The 21,747-nt window shown below is 38.7% G+C and overlaps 1 protein-coding gene across 2 annotated transcripts in view; it reads right to left on the bottom strand.

Moving 5' to 3' along the window:
* galnt18b (UDP-N-acetyl-alpha-D-galactosamine:polypeptide N-acetylgalactosaminyltransferase 18b) overlaps positions 1-21,747 on the bottom strand; it is a 98,576-nt gene that overhangs the window by 50,743 nt on the left and 26,086 nt on the right. Inside the window, exon 2 of one of the 2 annotated variants that reach the window (XM_008405288.3) lies at positions 3,911-4,106. In XM_008405288.3, coding sequence (XP_008403510.1) covers positions 3,911-4,106 — 196 coding nt within the window. Of the gene's footprint in view, positions 159-3,910; positions 4,107-21,747 lie in introns of those variants that run through there. The other variant, XM_008405290.3, reaches the window with a different exon arrangement.

A 21,747-nucleotide genomic window follows, 5' to 3' on the forward strand; every position in this document is an offset into this window, starting at 1 on the left:
CTCACTAGTAAATTGCGAGAAGGCAGGTGTTGTGAAGGTTTCTGGTCCCATGGGCAAACTTGATCCATGTTACGTGGAATCTCAGCAGAGGAAAGGGTAAGCACATAAATATTCTCTGCATGCTAGTCCTGCAACATTACACACTGCATGATATAGTAGTTTTCATACTTTCAAGAAAGAACCAGCAGAAATAAAAAGGTGACAGCCCTAGAGGTGCTGGGACTTATCTTCACTCTCATGGCAGTGAGATGCAGAAGGATGTGTCTGAAGTGTGAGCAGCCATCAGCATTGAGGTCAACTCTAAGTCTGATTATTCTGATTATGAAACAAATGATGAAAATATTAGTCATGTTCCTCCAAGCAAAATATCTGTCAAATGGTGAAATGCAGTGGTTTTGACCTCCAAGAGAACTGCAGAAAATATAATAGACAGTATCACTAGTATGGCAGTAACTGTCATGAGGCGGTGGTTTACGGTGAGTGAGATGACGCTTAGGCCCAGGTTGTGATGGAAAATGATGAATTTAATGACAAGGATCAACAACAAGGAACAACGGGGAAACAGCACGAGGAAAACTGGCAGCACGGAGACAGGTGACATCAATGAGCATTCAATTGACAAGGACCCGACGAAGAACACAGACAACAGGGGAGACTAAATACACACGGGGCAATCACGGGAACGAGACACACCTGGGAGACAATCAACGGGGAAAGACGCAGAGACAGGACTAACAGGGAACAGGATCACACAGAAACTCAAAAATAAACACATAGAAACACGGATCATGACAGTACCCCCTCCTCAAGGGGCGACTACCAGGCGCCCAACAAGAAAAGTCCAAAAAACAAAAAACAACCCAACAGGGTGGGCGGAGGAGCGACGGCAGGAGGGCCAGAGTCCAGAAAACCAAACCCAGATCCCAACAGGGTGGGCGGAGGGGCGACGGCAGGAGGGCCAGAGTCCAGAAAACAAAAACCAGATCCAAAACCAAACTAACCCCGCAAAACCCTCCGGGGGCCGACCACGGCACAGGAGGTAGACCTCTCGTGGGAGGTCCGGCGGGTGGCGACGCAGGAGGCGGAGCTTGAGCCGCGGCGGGCGGCGACGCAGGAGGCGGAGCTTGAGCCGCGGCGGGCGGCGACGCAGGAGGCGGAGCTTGAGCCGCGGCGGGCGGCGACGCAGGAGGCGGAGCTTGAGCCGCGGCGGGCGGCGACGCTGGAGGCGGAGCTTGAGCCGCGGCGGGCGGCGACGCTGGAGGCGGAGCTTGAGCCGCGGCGGGCGGCGACGCTGGAGGCGGAGCTTGAGCCGCGGTGGGCCGGTCGGAGCGCCGGCTACTGCAGGCGCTGGAGACTGGGGTTCGGGCGAAGCAGAGGCCGGGGAACCGGCAGGACGGCCGGGCGGAGTCTCGGGCGGAGCAGAGGCTGGGGGACCGGCAGGACGGCCGGGCGGAGTCTCGGGCGGAGCGCCGGCTGCTGCGGGAGCTGGGAGCTCGGGCGGAGCGCCGGCTGCTGCGGGAGCTGGGAGCTCGGGCGGAGCAGAGGCCGGGGAACCGGCAGGACGGCCGGCTGGAGTCTCGGGAGGAGCACCGGGGAGCTGCGCACCGGCAGCGGACTCTGGCGGAGCGCCGGCTGCTGCGGGCGCTGGGAGCTCGGAACGAGCGCCGGCTGCTGCGGGCGCTGGGAGCTCGGAACGAGCGCCGGCTGCTGCGGGCGCTGGGAGCTCGGAACGAGCGCCGGCTGCTGCGGGCGCTGGGGACTCTGGAGGGACACTAGGGGACTCTGGAGGGACACTAGGGGACTCTGGAGGGACACTAGGGGACTCTGGAGGGACACTAGGGGACTCTGGAGGGACACTAGGGGACTCTGGAGGGACACTAGGGGACTCTGGAGGGACACTAGGGGACTCTGGAGGGACACTAGGGGACTCTGGAGGGACACTAGGGGACTCTGGAAGGACACTAGGGGACTCTGGAAGGACACTAGGGGACTCTGGAAGGACACTAGGGGACTCTGGAAGGACACTAGGGGACTCTGGAAGGACACTAGGGGACTCTGGAAGCCGCACGCCGGCAGCGGGCGCAGGAAGCTCGGGGAGCCGCACGCCGGCAGCGGGCGCAGGAAGCTCGGGGAGCCGCACGCCGGCAGCGGGCGCAGGAAGCTCGGGGAGCCGCACGCCGGCAGCGGGCGCAGGAAGCTCGGGGAGCCGGGCTGTGGCGGCCGGAGACGGGCAGGCTGCGGTAATAGGTGGAGCTGGCTTAGGTCTCGCAGCCAGCACAGCCTTTACCGTCTTCAGCTCCAATTCTACCTCCTGGTAAAATTCCACCAAGCCCAACCGAGGAAGGAGCTGGATCCACCTGTCCAGCTGGATCGCCATACGTGTGGCGGCGTTGAGGCGGCTGAACGGTGAATATGGTTTACTTATTTCCTCGTCGTATCTCCTGATCTCCCTCCACAGGGAACGACGGTCTGCTGGGTCCATGATGCGATGCGTTTCTCACCGGTCGTGGTCGGGTCCTTCTGTCATGAGGCGGTGGTTTACGGTGAGTGAGATGACGCTTAGGCCCAGGTTGTGATGGAAAATGATGAATTTAATGACAAGGATCAACAACAAGGAACAACGGGGAAACAGCACGAGGAAAACTGGCAGCACGGAGACAGGTGACATCAATGAGCATTCAATTGACAAGGACCCGACGAAGAACACAGACAACAGGGGAGACTAAATACACACGGGGCAATCACGGGAACGAGACACACCTGGGAGACAATCAACGGGGAAAGACGCAGAGACAGGACTAACAGGGAACAGGATCACACAGAAACTCAAAAATAAACACATAGAAACACGGATCATGACAGTAACTTGCGTTAAAAACATCAACTTTTGAGCTACACTTCCCCAATTCAATGCAAAAAAGTATTTCTTGAAATGACTAAACTTAAAAAAAGGTATGTTTTAAGGAAGAAGTAGAAAAATCTGGATAAAAAGCATCTTGATACATATTTTTGTGGCGGTCCTCATTCTGGCAATATACTCTATGCCTTTCAAACAGCTAAATGTGGCATAAGAATCTGTGCAGCATGTGTTGCAAAGACCAGCTATGAATAGAAAATCTACCTTACAAAGCCAACTTTAGGAGATGCAGAGAAGTATCAATGTACAAGAGTTGCAATTGATATGGCAAATGGTCTCTCACTGGGGGTCCAACATAACATGTGACAATTTCTTCACATTGCCCTAAAAGTGGAAAAAATGTTGCCCTCGTGAGCACTTTGCATTAAAGTCATGAAATCAGTACTTGAAAGGTCCAGAAAGCAAGTATGTACCTTTAGTACTATGGTACCAAAGGGGGGAGTAGTTAGCTTGGACAAGTCATACAGCATCATGTGAATGACTGCACACTCGCAGCAAAAAGATAAAAATATAATTTTCATGTAAAATCTCTGACTTTTCTGTGTAAGTTTTCCTAGTGGACATTAAAAAATTAAAATAGTTGCATTTTTGTGAAAAATTTGTGAATTATCCTCATCCTTTCTTTATATCTTAGAACATTATCGCACTAAATATTGGTTGCAATTGTTAGTAATGAATGTAATGACCAAATACACAAATGTTTCGGGGGAAATTTTTGAATTCTGATCCTACTGCATTTTTTTTTTAAATCCCAGGGTCAAATTGACCCGGTAACATTATTGCTGCACCTCAGAAATTAACATAATAGGAGGATTAACAATCCGTTTCTCTTTTGCACTGTTACAATGGCTAAATATCCAGAGGAAATTTAATGAGTATGAACAACATATGCAAAAAGGATGAGTACAATAGGATCGCTGGTAATAAAGAAAAATGCAACATAATAAACATTGTAGCATCTGTGCGCTACGTAGGAAAAGTACTTAGTTTTACCCATCGGGTCTCAGGTCAGGAATTGGCCTGCTTAAGGACAGACGATCACTGAGGTAGGCGTTATATCCGTAGTACTGGAACATCTTCAGAGCCACCCTCCGGTTGTCCGGACTGAGCTCCTGGCCCCAGTGAGCGAACAGGGATGAGTCAGAGAATGAGGTGTCCTGTAGCCCATCTTCTCCCTTCCCTGGTGTTTCTGGGAGGCAAAAACAGATAAATAGCATGAATATCTGTCTGGCTCACAAGGCGAGGTTGATTTAGCACAAAATGACCTTTAAGCTGGTTGAATAAATAAGTGCTTATAAAAACTGTGATGAATGCTTTAATGCTTGAGCTGTAATCTATGCTGTCAGGTGAAAGGTGGTGTATTATTTAAATATGTAGACTGCTTGTCCTTCAGCATAAATGTGATCTTCTCTTAAGACCAATGAGGATGGGGAGAATTATTTATCTTCTTGAGCAAAGGATATGTTCACTGTCAGCTGTGATTAACTGTACTGAAGATGGCTTTAGGAAACCAACTTCTAAAAATATCTCCACTAAAACACTCTAGTAAAGAACTAGGGTAGTATTAACTAATTTCTGCTCCTCACAGGATTGTAGGAAGTCTTTTTGTTAAAATAAAACCTAAAAATAGACTGAATCAAAACTAACATGAGAAGGAGAGAAATTTGTCAGTTTCCTAAGCTAAACACTATTCATGATCCAAAACTTTGTGGATATCCAGACATTTTAAAACACTGATGACGTCCATTAAATGATCGGTATGGCTTCTAGGTCGCTGATCTAAACCTCCAGAAGAATGCCTGCTCTTAGATGGCAGCTTTAAAAAAAATCAACACATAACGTGAATGAAATCTGAGCAAGAAATAAGAGTAAAAAGTGTGTTTGCATAATTTAAATGTTTATAAAACCTACAAGTAGGCTGAATTTCTTGCAGTTTTGCCATTTATCACATTAATGTGGTTGATTCAATGAGTTGGTGTTCCTGCAGAAAGTAATTATGAGTAAGGTCTGGGGAATAAATAAGTTACTTGCATCTAATTCTGTAAGAGTCTTAGGTCTTTAATAAACTGCCTCAAAAGAGATGCCACAAAACGTGCAGCAATTATTTTTCAATTATTTATATCATTACCACTGCCAAGAGGTCATCCCTAAGAGGAATTACATAAATGTTTGGGAAAAGAGTTTATTTCCTGATGATCTACTTCTGAGTCACAGATAACAATTCCAGAGTTTTAATTCAAATGTCCAAATCATACATAAATTAAATCTAATAAAAAGTAACTCCTGAATCATGCATAAACATTTCATTAAAAGCAGCACATGCAGGCACTATAACAACAAAATTAATGCACATTTCATTGGGGATTTTTAGCATTTCATGTTGTTACTGACAGATTCAGGTTATCAACTAGTATTCGCATTTTATAGCTTTGTTTTCTTTTTTCAGTGAAATGTACCAGAGGAAGAATAAGGATGGTTTCTGTTTATTTTGGCAACATGATAAGGATGAATTAAGAGCTTAGGGTAGTAAATGAGGCTCGAGAGCCATTTTAAAGAGCTGCAGAATAAAAGAAAGAATAATGACAGGACAAAAGCAGGGGGAAAAAAATAGGCTTTAGTTTTTTTTGTGACTGCCTGTAAAACACAAGGTTACCTCAGTGTGTGTGTGTGTGTGTGTGCGTGTGTTTGTATGCAGTGTATGAAGCAGATTGTACTTTAAGCAGATTGGGAGTAGTTAATATTTATGAGCAGACTGTTTTTTATGCAGGACTTACATTTTGTGTCGGCATAGTAAAAAATTAAACAACAAAGAGGAGGCAAGTGTGAAAGGATTACGTTAAGAAGCATGCTTCTTAACGTAAAGACAAAACACGAAGAATTTTCTCCAAAATGGCAGCAGATAACATTAAGAAGCTATACAAGTAACTTTGTTTAAACTCTTAAGTCCATTGAAAATAGAAACGCCCATGTTTGTCTTACTCTGTCGCTTAATGCTGACTTTGTTCAAATGTAATCCAATCCAATTATGCGTTACAGCATGTTGCAGGCCTCTAATGTTGTCCATGCTGACACCTACCTACAATCAGAGCATATGCACTAAAAACGAATGATGCCAGGCCTGATTAATATCGTTTTTAATCTCATGAATGGATGGGTAGGTGATTAATCATTGAAAAAGCCTCTGGGGAAGAATGTAAGCCAGCAGAGGTAGCATGATGCTCACAATACTCAGCCTGGAAACACTGGGTTTCAGCATTTGTGTGAATGTTTTATTTTTGACATATACCACCTACTTAAACAACAACACCTTTGTGACAGCCATGTCTCCTGGCCGGAGTGACTTGAGGAAAGTACCACACTTCAGAACAATATTTGAGAATTCTTCTATGAACTTTTCAAACAGTTCAAAGCATTAATTTGGCTTCCAAATAACCGATATCATAATCTGATGAAACCAGGGGACTTCAAAGCCTTCAAGTTTCTGATGCAAACATATTGGTGCTCAGTAGCAAAGGACACCTTCAGAAGTTTCTGCCTCTATAGACTTTGGGCTAATTTGTTGGGCTAAAACAGAACTTCACAGCATTAGGGAGTTTGAAAGTTATCGTTACCCACTGATCTCTCTATTTGATTGATGAATCACAGTTGGGGTATGCATACCCTGAATCCACCATGTCAAAGTAAAGGTTAACGATATGTAAATTATGCAACCCTCGGGGAACTAAAAGTTCTTATACAGATTCATGGAAAGACTTTAGGTAAAGTGTTTAATTTTATGGTATTAAATGTGTGATGACAGCGAGGGGACTTATTATATTAATTCAACAGTAGAAACTGTAAGGTCACAAAATGCTACTAGCAGCAAGTGTTAAGTTATTTGTTTACCACGCATTAATTCAAGATCATTTTGTAAAGTATTTTGTTTGAGATTAACAGTGTAAAGTTTAAAATTAGATATGTAAAGAAAAAAAAGTTTAATGTTTCTATGTCATTATTTTCATTTTCCCCATGAAAACAATTGCCAAACCATGTAGGGAAAGTTCAGTTTTCCATCTCAGTGTTTAGTGTTGTACACGGCATGTGTAACAGTCACTGATATGATACTGTGTGTAACCACATGGTGGCACCACTTGTCTATTATGATCAGTAGGCTACCCTTTTTACTTTTTTTCGCGTATTCCTTCTGTAACGGACTACTCCTCTGTGTGCACACAGGCTGGTGTGCTCCTGCAGTAACATGTAGTAAAACTGGCACTATACATTTTATATTTGAAATACATGAGTACTTGTGGGAAAGTTACAAGTCGTTGCTCATTCGCTATCCACTTACACACCTTCGCAGCTGGCTTCACATGCGCCTCATGTTACATATGACTATCCTCAAGTCCTGATAAATTATTAAGTAAATTAAACAGGAATAATTTCCTTGCTATACTGAATACTTCAAACATTCAGCATGCTGTAGTGAGGGAATTTTCCTCAGCGCAAACAGAGATCCTACACACTATAGCATAGCACAATATCACATTTGAGTGTTACTGTGACATCTGCATCACACCCGCATACATAGTGCATAGTGCCCATCTGACAAAATTATTTGGCATGTTCAAAATTGTTGGTGGTAACCTAGCTTAGCTGGTTCACATTACATCCGTTTCAGGATCAGATCTGTAGAAAGGTGATGCTGGGACATTACTTAACTTTGTATCTTCATATGTCATAAAAATTCAAGGTAGTTATTCAGTGGTGTAATTGACTAGATGACTATTAGTATCTATCTATCTATCTATCTATCTATCTATCTATCTATCTATCTATCTATCTATCTATCTATCTATCTATCTATCTATCTATCTATCTATCTATCTATCTATCTATCTATCTATCTATCTATCTATCTATCTATCTATCTATCTATCTAATTTTAATTATAATAACTTATCCTAAATCATTTGATCCCAATGCAAAAGTTTGCATTAAAGGGACAATGTTGAAGCTGTGAGTAAATTCCTTGTGTTATTCATCCAGCTCTATGCCATGTTTGGATGTGCGTCTCTATGAGGTACAGGAGTATTTGCAGAAACGTTTTCTCACTGACAAAGCATGTGTTTTAAAAAAAACAACAACACAGTGACACCTCAACAATCAAAAATAAAGAAGAAAGTCAAGTCAACATCCAAGTTGAGTGAACACAGCGAACATATTAGCCTGAGGCAGGATAACTTCTCACATCCAACATGGTTGTTGAAATTTCACAACTGTGAAACAGATGGGAAGACTCCTAGCCCTTGATAAGACAACCCTGTGATTAGACAGGATGAAAGTTCTGCAGGTCTTTCAATCTGGACAAGTATGCCTGAAGACCCACTCGTTAGAATGTTCATGCTGTGATTAATTAGGCCTACTGAGACGGTTCCCTCAACAGAGAATCCCTTAAGCATCAGTGAGAGCACATTGGTGTTGTTTGAACATGGTAAGTTGGCCTTAGTCTTTTCAGATTATGTTCAGAAAGATGGTGTTAGCAATAACAACACATCCTTACAGTAGAAGAGCAATTAAACTACATCAAACAGCAAAGCACACTCTACATTACACGACATGTTTCTATATATGTACTTAAACCTTTCGTTTAAGGGATAGTTTTTTCTAGAAAATCCATTCAGAGAATTAACACTGATGCTTAGAAATGAACTGCAGCTGTTTACCAAACAGACGGATTCATATGCAGAGTCTGAGCTCATAGACAGTAGCACTCCTGGCAGCTGAAGTAAGACATTTGTCAGCATTTGTTGTCTTTACAGCAGAGACACTAAGCCACAGCTGTCTGCTTTCAATGTTCCAGAGAGGGAAAATACATGTAAACATACAAGAGAAAGACTTTGATGGTCATCACCCTAACTGTAAGGAAACAACAGAAAACAGGGAAAACATCTAACAGAGCCAAGAAAATCAGCCGACATAAACACATTATGCTGTGAATATGATCCCACAAAAAATCCCAGACAATGCATTAAGATTTTATCACATCATCTTGTCTCTTTCTTTTCCTGTGCAGCGAGAAGGTTTTAAGTTTCAAAAGATGATGCTGGTTTTTTGTAATGTGAACAGAAAACTTATGCTGCATAGACTCCTGGTAAAAAGTTACTACAGGCCAAAAAAAACGTATTGTGATAACATATTTTCAAGCCTCATTATCTCTTATTTTAAAGGCAATTTTAACTATTACACATACAACAAATTATAGGAAAAACAGACACGTATATAATTAAAGTTGGGAATATTTGATGCCATTCAATAAACACAAGCATATCCTTAATTATGCATGCTATCTGTATAAAAGATGAGCCTTCCTGGTAAGGAGTGTCCCAATGTGGCTTTACTGGCTCACTAATGGATAATTTAAAATTAAACACATGAAGTTGCCAGGTGAAAATTATATACTTAAATTAAAGCTTTAAGACATATAGGAACCTGAGATTTCTCACACCAGGGCTGGTGTTTTTAATTACAAAACTTGATAAAAGAGATGCAGATGCTATTTTGTTTTTCTTTTTACTTATTTCACTGCAGTAATAAATATGAGGTGGACTTAGAGTTTCACAGCATTTATTCAGACTCCTTGCTGTTTAAAACAAATTGTGGTCACTGGCTTTATAGTTATAGGCATGCAGTTCAGTTCTTTTGCAGATTTATTTTCCTTTTGAAGAACTTTTGGATGGTGCATCATTGTACATTTACAACTTATATCCCTGTAAGACATTGCCAGTTACTGTTTATTAATATTCTGAAAACAAATTGTAAATAAAAAATATAAAACCAAATGTTCTTATTGCCAATTTGCTTAACTATCTTAGCATGCCTCAGTTTGACTTGGACCAGAAAAAATTGTGGAAGTAAAATATGGCCGCATTATTAAACTTGCTTGATCTCATGCAACTCTTTGAAAATCCTCTCGAAGATGAAGATTTTAACCCACAGTTTTTTGATTGCAAGACGACTGTTCTCTCCAACGAACCACAATCCCCTATAGTTCCTACTCTTACATGGAGACATTTCCTATTAACACGTTCTATATAACTCATGGGGTTTTATCCATATTGTAAAGTGAAAGCAAGTGATTTTGTCAAAAGGTGACTTTCCCCTTTTTGTTGCTCGTGGACAAGCATTTCAGAATGACTTTCTTTGTTGTTATGATTTTGCTGTGTTTAAGAAACCTCCAATTAAAACAGAGTTTATTCTCTAACTGGGTTGCTTAACAAACAGAATAATGAGCATTGGGTAAGAAGCCAAAACATCAAATGCTTTGTCACTGTCAAAACAAGGACATTAATTGTGACACTGAGAATGAGGAAATAACCTTCAGGAAGTCTGCTAACTGCATGTCTCGTCATTCATTTGAAGGACGCAGAATTTGTTGACAATTTAAAAACACAATCAACTTTAAACTCACTGCATACAACTTTAAGAAGAAAATAAGTGTGTCTGGAGCTCTTAGTTCTAGCTGTATAATTTGGTAAATAAACATTTTATATGCTGTAACATTAAACTTATTGTTCTTATTCAGATTTTAACTGATACATACACACACAGTAGAGCACAATTTAGGACAATTCAAATTTTAAAGGAAAACAATACACTGTTTTAAAGATTTTGGTATGGTGTTCATTTGTATCCAATCCTCTGTGTTAATATATTGCTGAACATTTTGCTACAATTACTGCTGCATGTTTGGACAACTGGAGAAATTTGTGCCCATGTTTCTGTACAGAGTAGTTCCAGCTCAGTGTTCAAAGAGCATCTCAGTATATACATTTTTAAGACTTGCCATATATTCTCGTTTGGTTTTAAAGTCTGTCCTGGTAGAAAATGAATCTTCACTCGTCTGAAATCCTCAGCAGGCTCTCATAGGTTCTTTATCAAGGATTGCCAGGTGTTGGCTGTTCTCGTCAATACTTACCAACTTCTCTGTCAGGGCTGAAGAAAAGCATCTCCACTGGATGATGATGCTTCCACAATTCAATATGGTAATCACATAAACTGTGATTACCACAGTTTAATTAAATGTGGTAATCACGTGTTAAAAACTGTTTTGTTTAGATGGATATTAAGGTGTTAATAATTTTGCAGTGTAGTATCTTTTTGGACAAGTGAAAATTTGGGTTTTCAAACAGTAGAGCAAAGCTTGTAATATTGTTTTACAACCTGACCATGCTATAAACTTCTCCACAACCTTGTCCTTGACATTTCCAGTGTATTTCTGGGCTTTCTCTAATAAACATCGGAGGCCTTCAAATAACAGCCTCCAATATAAAGTACACTGTGATTACTTTATATAAGGTGGACATTATTTTATTATTAGGAGATGTCTGAAGGCAATTGGTTGCATTTGATTTGTTTAGGGCTATCACAATGAGGCTATGAGGCTGGGTTCATACAAATTCACTCCACACTATTCAGATCTTTGTAAAAAAAACAAAAACAAAAATAACTGAATTTTGCAAACCATGTATCATTTTGTTTCTACTCCAGTATTTTAAAGTATGTGTTGCTCTATCAGATCAAATCCCAATGAAGTACATTAAAGTTTGTGACTTCTACAGATATTTGGTATGTTAACTAAAGAGTTTTCATTTCAACACGCAAATATATTTCTAAAGGGATATTTATAGATATTTCTAAAGGGTGCTAGTGTTAAACAATACGTATGACTGAATACCAGTCAAATTATTTCCTACTGATTTTTTTATGACATATCTCAGCAACATTTGTCAGGTGAAAGATTATGATAGCTAAACCTGAGTGACACTGCTCAAAATATGTAGACACTCTAAAAAAATGTTTGTGCTTATGTAAAATTATATTTCCTTTCCATACCTTTTTACTGATGCTGATTATTCTTCCTGAAGTTTTTGGGATGAATGCATATACACGCACACACACACACACACACACACACACACACACACACACACACACACACACACACACACACGCACACACACACACACACACGCACACACGCACGCACGCACACACACACACACACACACACAAAACATCTCTCACTCCAGCAGCTGAGATGCAATGTCTCAGTCAGACGTATCCATCTGATTGCCCGTTTTGGCATGTAAGTGATCACTGTTCAGGTATGCTTGGGTCAATGACACTATATAATATTCCGACGGACACATTTTACGTGACTACTTTATGTTGTTTGCTCAGTGAGAGAGTTGAAGAAATCTGGGGTAGAAAATGATTTTTTTTTTTTATCTGTGCTGACTGTCTTATCTTCATCCTTGTTCTGTTTCCAACAGAAACCCAAATCGTTTCAATATCTAAGAGCCATGATGAAAAGGTTTAGAAAGCAGCACACTTGTTTTCTTGCAACAGCTTGACTTCTTTCACACCTCTTTCCAACGGTTTGGTCTAAATCTGTATTAGCTGAGAATGTCTCGATATTTTCAGGGTAACTTGACACATGAGAAGACGAAGAGACACGTTCAGCCATTTCAGTTCATACTTACTTTAAAGACCGCTCTGCTCTAACAACAAATTAGAGGTCAGTCGTGCCTTCATCTCCTTATAAATTACCTTCTCTGTTCCTGCTGCTGCTGCCAGCTGGAGGTTTTACAAATCAAAGCTGATAGTCATTTAGTAGAGGCTAAATGACACAATAACATCACTTCACTTTTATTACCTTTGGACCCTCTCTCTCTCTCTCTAAGGTTTAAAATGAGTTTAAAGGTTTAATTGATTTTGGCAATGCTTGGTTTAAAACCATTTCAGAAGGCCCAACATGGGTCTTACATCATATAAAATGAACATTATGCTTCCAGTAGTGTAGGTTAATGATGGTCTTGGCTTTTACTGAAATAATTTTAATGCACTAAAATATAAAAGAATGCTTTTAATCGATATTTATATTTTAAAAATGTGGTATTTTAAAGATAACATTCACCGAATTAAGAAAATATTTTTTAAAATCAGATAAAATAGACAGAAAAATGACATTCAATGTGATTATTTTTAACTAAAATAAAGCAAATCAAGTCTCCCTGAAACATGTCAAATTAAATATGCCTTAATAAAAAATGGCGGGATTGCAAAATACAAAACAGGGCAAGCAGTCACATTGATTATGCTTGATAAATCTTGCCAGATAATGTTTAAATTACTTTAAGGTTAATTAAAGAGGCAGGTCCCATGATTTTAGCTGTACATTTCAGCTTTAATGCAATACATTACACTTTGTGTTGAATTGTAACAAAACAAGCTTAAATTAAGCTACAATTACTTCACAGCTTTCCTAAAAATATACAAATTATATGCATTACCCAGAAAAAAGTAACAACATGTGTGAAGATAAATGATAGTCAAAATGTGCCTTGCTTTTAAGTTTTGTTGTCAAGTTTGTTAGACTTGACAACAATAATTTTAAGTAAATGTTTTCTTAATATTCTCTCAAACGAACAAGGAAACAAATCATTAACAGTTAAATATTTTGAATTGTGATTTTGTTTTAAATTGTAATTTATGTTTTGTGTTTTTTAGTAATCTGGTTGCTCGTGCACATTTGTTTCTTTTAGCATTCAGCTCGTTGTCTGTAGAAGATCTGTTTTTTTTTGTCATTTAGTACATACTGCATATCTGTGAAATATTTTTAATTTGGTCCTAAGTCATTTTTGGCTTCTTTTACCTGGTTTACTTGTCATTTCTGTGTTTTACTCTCAGCCACATCAGTCTGTGCTCTCCCAAAACTCCTCCAGGTTCAGTTAATCAGTCTCCCTTGATCCCAATCAACCTCTCAGTATTTATGTTCACTGTTTACATTCACCTCTTGCTGGACTTTCCTGTGTGCTTCCATTTGGGGTTTCTCTGCTAATTTGATTTTGTCAGCTTGCTTCTCATTAAATCATTTATAAAATGATACTGCCTACCCCCTGCCAGCTTGCTTTTGAACCACAAAACATCACAGAATTAGTATGCTCTGACATTTTTATCTAGTCTGAAAACCCCAATAATTAGCTTTGGACATTAGGAACAGTGTAGTAAGACTGTCAGCATGTCAGTGTACATTTTTGTTACCAATCTCTTTGAAAAGGATCAGCTGGGTCTTGGCTGTTTAGTCAACAGTGTCGGGTTTTAAAAGGGCAAAGCTGTCGACAGTCCCACGCAAAAATCTACATAAAAAATTAAAATATAATGCATCTTATAAGTTATTACAATGAAGCAATCAATAGTTACACTGGTTAGTGTTTTGGCAACATCTTAATCTACTTCAACAAAAGGTAACAGCCATAGTGATTTAAAATAAAAAATATTGTATTAAGAAGGAACAGTGAGTAAACAGAAGAGGGAGCATTAAACAGTCACTTTATGCAGGGAAGAAGTTCTTGTCTTCAGCGTGTGCAGTGGCTCTCATACATTACGACCCGCTTTGCAGACGGTTTCACCCTTGCTGCTACAGCTGTACTAACTAGAGATCCTATTTTTTTATCCCTGCAATACAGACACCAAGCATGGTGTCCACTTACTGGGAGGAAGGCTGTGTTCACCACTGTTTGGGTCTCTGTGACTCTCTCATTAGGAGGCATCAGTAGCCGGCACATCACACTGACATTTTCCCCATGAACGAGGAGAAGGGTGTGTGGGTTTTCTTCCCCCTTGTTTATTCCCAAGAGACGATATGCAGCGGCAGAATTTAGGGGGACGGTCGTGTTTATTTGGTGCAGCTTTTGTCATCTCCTACCCTCTTTTGTTCCTTTCTCCTCATTAAAGCGCTGAAATCACTCATGCCCTTCAGAAGGATAGAAAGGCTTTCTTTGTGCTTTTCCATTCTGTAGGAGAAGGGTTCCCCTCCAGAAATTTAATGCCATTAGTGCCTAAAAGTCTGAGCAACTGGCTCCAGTGCGTTCTCTTAATTTGAAGAGCAGCCATTATCATGAAACAATGACACAGAACCCTGGATATTTCTTCAAAGCACACTGCTATGATTGTTTCACAAACAACAAGGTAAGAGTGATGTATTTCTAATACATTCAGTCATCTGAGATGATAACCTGTCAAACCTAGCAGCCCGTGTAAAAAAACCAAACTGATTATACAGTTTATCATCTTTACCTTCCAACTATCATCTGAGCTCTGACTTTAACAGTATTTGACTTTTAAGGAGGTCCTTCCTTGGAGAAGCAATATATAAATCAAAAATATTTTGCAGCATTTTTTATGGCAGAAAAATATACCTGTGTGGCTGTGGGCATGAAAAACACACAGTGAAGAATTCCATTAATCTCTTACATGAGACACCCATCAGTCTGATTCAATCTCAATAATTTACCTGTGATGAAGTTTAAAGTATGACCCAAGACCCACTTTTCCTATACTTTTTCCCCACAAACTGACTTACTGCTTCTCAGTGTGGATTTGATTTTCAAGATGCATTATAACACAATGGGACAAGAACAGAGCTGAGAATGAAGAAAATGAGAAAGTGTTGAAAGGACAAGGGATGTTCAGGATGTCTGGTAGATAAGAGTATCACCATATGGGTTTTTAAATCTAAAAGAGCACCCTGAAAATGATGGGATTATTGAAAATGTCAGCATCCACTGGAACAATAGACTCAGAAGTCAGAATATCAATGGAAACATGTAATGCAGCTGCAGAAAGAAACGTTTTCTGGGGGTTCTGTAGAGGAATGTTCCACTATGCATTTCTGCTATTTGTTTTGCATTGGCTGCATAGCTGTACACCTGGTATTTTCTGATTTCTGTGGTCCCTTTAAGTCAGTTAGTGCTCACTGCCACAAAGCAAAGTGGTCCAGGAATAGCTTAGGTAGCACAACACTAAGTTTAAGGTCTTTTGGACTCAATTTTTGTAATATTTCCATCTGACTGAGCATCTTTGTGATTTGCTTGATGAACAAGTGAACAAGTGTGATCCTTGGAGGTCCTGTCCTCCAACCTACAGGACTGAAAGGTGCTACAGCCAACATTTTGGTGCCATATACCAAGGCATACCTTCTGATGATTACTGGGGCTCAGGTTGTAATGGGTCAAGATTGAGATTGCACAACAAGTGAACGTAAGTGCAAAAATGTTTTAGCTTCACTTAAATTGAGCCAAAAATCTCACAGTGAATAACCAGCCATATATATGAGCTGAAATCTAGTGGAGAAAACTTTTTGAGCAATACTGGTATTTATGGGACAATACAAGATGTATTATTAGAGTGAGACAAAGTAACTACATGAAAAATAGCAAAGGATATGCAGAACATGTTAATCTTGTAATGTGTTTCAGAATGACACCAACCTGTAAAACATAACAGACCTATGCACTCTTTAATGCAAATAACCTCAAAGTTAGCATATGAGAATTTAATAGAAAATTGAAGGCTGTCAAAAAGCTTTTAAACCCAAACTTTCATTCTATTCACCATCAACTTCTCCACATAACATTGCTTAAAAATCCAAACTATCTCATTAAAGCAAACATACGATGCTTGTTCTGCTTATTAAGTTTAAAACATTTTAACCCTCTTATGATTTTTATATATTCCATATAATCTTGCATTCATATTTCTTTACTCACCTAAGTAAGTTAAACCATGGAAAACGTGTCAATATTGCCTATTTTTTCAACCACATCCACCACAAATGTCAATGATATAAACACCTGTATTTATCTTTTCTTGCATTCGAATGTCTCAACCCGAATCAATTTCCCATGTCTTCCCAGGTTGACAACGTCCACATTTAGACTTTTACATGATATTAAAGGCAATAGGCTGTGTAAGTAAATTTCTCATAATTTTCTATGACCCAGTTCGAATTCTTACAGGCTCACGGGAGCCGTTTCTTGCCGTGAACAGATGCAACCATGACTAGTCTGCTCCCAGACAATCTGTGATAAATTTTGAGATCTGATCCAATTTTAAGCCAGGATGATGATTTTCATTAATTTTTATGTGAAATGTAATTCTCCTTTAAAACTGGTTTACTTAGGAAATTAAATAAACCAACTTCCTCTAGGACTTTATGTTCTCACAAGGGAGAACATACAGGACCAGTCACACCAAATATATATATATATATATATATATATATATATATATATATATATATATATATTTTTTTTTAGCAAATAATGACTCCTTACCTGAAGCTACATTCAAGTTTTGGCAGTCAACAATTGCAACTCATTTTTCCATTGGTTGGAGTTTACTTGTTATGGCGGGACAGATGGTTAATTTAATGACCTGCTAAGTATTTCTTTGAAAGTGCCTGCATTTTTCCAAACAGCTTTGGCAGAGGACTTTACAGATTGATTGTTGTGTATAATTACCCATCTGGCACATTGGTTTATGATCCACTCAAACTACACACTGTGGACTTCACAGCAAATGTCCCAGAATTTGGTGAGATATTTTAGCCTGAATGACCCTTAATCAACATCCCTGGAAAGGTGGCGACCGGCTGAATGCGGCTGCTTTGGTACGACACAGAAGCGAAAGCAGAAACTTCAAGTTGTAGTTTTTAGTCTCAATAATTCTAGTTGTAAACAATGTTTCCTTGAACAACGGGTTATGGTTTTTATGCAACTGCTTTATTATCATTATCACTTATTTCAACCTTGTAGAAGGAGTAAAAAAAACTGTGCAGAGGTTTTACAGATTTTCTTTCCTTTTATAATATTAAGTTATTCACAGGATTTCAGGTAATGCAGGCAAATCCAGCCAAACTATAACTGTAAATATAACTGTAAAATTAGTTTCTTAATGAATCCAAGATATACAAATGTCTGTATATGTTTTGATGATTGACAAGTAAGAACAAACCTTTTTTTAAAAGCCTTTTCTTAACCACTGCAGCTGGAAAAATGTTCTGTGTTAATTGTGTTTATGAAGTATGAAAATTATATGGTATTCTGTTTCATATTTTCTTTCTTTTGATAATAGCTGATGGATGGTGAGAACCACTGATCAATTATTCAACAGGAGAACTCCTTGGATTTTCATTGAGAGTACTGAGCAGCAAGAAAATATATATGTAAGGTCTGAGTTAGTTTTGGCTAAAGTGAGTTGCAAACTCCCTCTCCAGAGCTGTGTTAAAAAAAACTCACAAGCACTGCAAAGACAAAAATAATAATAAAAAAAAATCACCACTCATGTTTAATGTTGGTGATTTTGTCCAATGTAAGATTCTATAACTAAAAACTTAGACATTACTGCAGTGTAGCCTTGAGAGACGTATTGGAAATAAAGTCAGAATGACAGTGAAAATCTCAACTAGAAATTAAAACATAAAGGTTTTGGTCAATAAACTGTTTTTGTTTGTTTTTGTGTGTTTTTCTGTACATTATTCACATTGCCAGGAACAGCCATGAAGTCTGTCGCTTAATAGCACCATTAGCCTTCTGATACACCCAAACAGTAAAACGGCAGGACATTTGATTTATGAACATGTACGGTAAAAGGCCTTCTTAGAGGAAATCTAAAGTGCACATAGGAAAAAATAATGGAAATTATTACTATTATTTTTTACCCAACTTCAAGACTCTTTTGTTTAAGTATTCTCTTGTATCTTTGCTGTGTACAAACAAGTTATCCCGCAAAGTGTCATTAAAAAGACAAAATATTTGTCTTCACTCTGAACCAGTTTCCAAATATTCCAGTTCTTTTAAATGTTTTACATCACTTTACAACCACCTTGATAAGAGTCACTGTAGCTTTGAGATTGGCCATACAGTATATTATTCTTTTCCCAACATACTGTGTAAATTTACAGATAAGTAAGTTGAATAAAACTTTTCCCTCTTGCTAAGACCTCAAATGCCCAGTTTACAGTTCAAGGTTTCTAATATTTCTTTTTTTATTAGCTTGTTAAACTTGTCATCTTTGGTCTTTCTGATTCTAATTATTTCTTTTCTACGAACCAAAAAATGTTGTAGAGGCAAGTCAAGCAAAAAAAAGGAATCCACAACAAAAATGTAGACAATGAGAAATCTCACAAGGACTTTCTGCAGATAATAGAAATAATACTGACGGCAAAAAAAAAAAAAAAAAAAAAAAAAAACAGGAATTTTTTTTCTCCAATCAGAAAAATCCAGAAGCATATTGGATGTTTTTCTCTTTTTAGAGAATACATTTCAAATTTCTACTGACATGAAGACCGCAGCATCAGCAACACCCTAAGTAAATGAGGCATACAAAAAAAAGGCAAATTAGTCTAATAATTATAAGTCAAGTGTGTTAAGTATTGTACACGCTTGTATTAAACACTTCATTCGCCTTGCCTGCTGGTGGTGGATAGAGGGCACAGTGGCACTGGTGCATGGTTGCCAGTGTGTGAAAGTGTCTGTTAAGTGGGAGAATGACTGAATCTACGATGAAATGCTTTAATGTCCTCTGGCAGCAAAATTTGGCTTTGCTGCCTAAACCCTGAGCTTCACTGGCATTTTAAATATGTGTGACCTGAAAGAAAAAAAAAACTAATTTTAAATTACAAAACTTGTGTAATATTATGGCTGCAGTAGATATTTCAATTGATGATAAAATATCAAAAATTATTTTTACAGTTGGAAAACTCTAGGGGCAAAAATAATAAATTTTGTAATCATAAAATAAAAAACACCACTCTAAGAAAATTCAATTGTATTCTCACATGCTTAAAACTTTCCCGTTTTGCAGTTCAGCCACGGACAACAAAAATGTTCTGTTTGAGGTTAAGACACATGTATAACTTCTTATAAGTTTTGCACTTAAATCAAAACCAAAAAAATAAATCTTTGAACTACCCTTCAAACATTATGTGGTATGATTTGAAGATTAAAGGCGAGTGAACATACAGATGAGGCAGTGGGATGCCACTCACGCTTCTAAGATATATATATATATATATATATATATATATATATATATATATATATATATATATATATATATATATATATATATATATATATATATATATATATATATACTACATCAAGCTGTACGCCAAGAGCGAGCGAGACATCGACTCACTGATCCACACCACCAGGATCTACAGCACTGACATTGGGATGTCATTCGGACTAGAGAAGTGTGGTCGGATGGTTACAAAGAGAGGGAAGGTCGCCCACACAGAAGGGGTCTCACTCCCAGAAGGAACAATAGCAGACATAGAGCACAGATACAAGTACCTGGAAATACCACAAGCAAATGGCAACCTTGATGAGGTCACAAGGAAAGGAGCCACAGCCAAATACCTCCAACGAATAAGGCAAGTCCTGAGAAGCCAGCTCAATGGCAAGAACAAGATCCGTGCAATAAACAGCTATGCCTTACCAGTAATCAGATACCCTGCCGGAATAATTAGCTGGCCAATGGAAGAGATGAAGGCCACGGATGTTAAGACTAGGAAGCTACTAACCATGCATGGAGGATTCCACCCCAAATCCAGCACCCTGAGACTGTACACGAGCCGTAAGGAAGGAGGCAGAGGACTAGTGAGTGTGAGAGCCACTGTCCAGGATGAAACATCCAAGATCCATAAATACATCAAGGACAAAGCCTCAACGGACGATGTGCTCAGCGAATGTCTCAGGCAATGGGGAACAGAAGACAAGGTGCTGGAAGTACCATCATGGGAGGACAGTGTTGTAGTACAGAACAAGAATATTTTTCCATTCTGATTGGCTGCTGTTAGGCCTACTGGTTTTAAGTTGAATGTCAATTCGTTGCATTTTTCGTAGACACCTGTGAAAATAATTTCTATTCACATCGTTTTTTTTGTTTTTTGGGAAATTATTTTTGATGATAAATACAGAAACAAGCAACTATGATTCATGTTCAAAAGTTATTTTTTTACGTTCCATCTTATAGTAATCACTTAACAAAATTGTTTATTTGACTTCAAAGACTAGAGTCAAGACTGCTTTACATTTAATTCATACGTCAGTGTTGTGGTCAAGACGACCTAACCCGAGACCAAGACAAGACCAAGACCAGAGTGTATCGAGACCGAGACAAGACCAAGACTTTCAGGGTCCGAGACCAAGTCAAGACCAAGACCGAGGGAAGTCGAGACCGAGTCAAGACCAAGACCAGCGCTGCCATGTGAATAGAAATTATTTTCACAGGTGTCTACAAAAAATGCAATGAATGGACATTCAACTTAAAACCGGTAGGCCTAACAGCAGCCAATCAGAATGGAAAAATATTCTTGTTCTGTACTACAACACTGTCATACGTTGAAAATGTGTATAGTAAAATACAATAAATTAGTTGTGATGTACAGAAGATAAACATTAGCAAGCTCAAGAATATGTTTAGCTCTTAATATATAATAGTAAAGGTTAGTTATAAAGACTAGATGTCAATTTATGGTCTTAAATTAAAGTCTGCAAATTGATTGTAGAAAGGTTTCATTTTTACAGCACTTTGCATGAGCTACTTTCGAAGTGTTTTGTGTTATACAACTACATTTCCTGTGGACTTAGAATTTAGGTTTGTTTCAAAATTATGTTAAGAATATATTAACATTATAACAATATATTTTACACTATAATTAATATATGGTACAGAATACAGACTCCAATGGTTTGGAAGACAAAAGTATTTTGAAATGTCCAAGGTTTTTTTTAAAAAAGTTTGTGAATATATCACAAAAGAGTAAAAAGACAGAGAATTTCAGTTTTGGGTTAACAAAATATTGGTAAATATGACATAAAAAACTGTTAAATTATGGAAAATATTTTGATGGGAATTCTGAAAAAAATAAAAAATACAGAAAATGTCCTGGTAATTTTCTGCCAGGATATTTTCTGTTTTTTTACAGAATTTCCAGC

The sequence above is a fragment of the Poecilia reticulata genome, chromosome 3 (assembly GCF_904066995.2).
Source record: "Poecilia reticulata chromosome 3, P_reticulata-male-v2, whole genome shotgun sequence".
Taxonomy (NCBI): domain Eukaryota; kingdom Metazoa; phylum Chordata; class Actinopteri; order Cyprinodontiformes; family Poeciliidae; genus Poecilia; species Poecilia reticulata.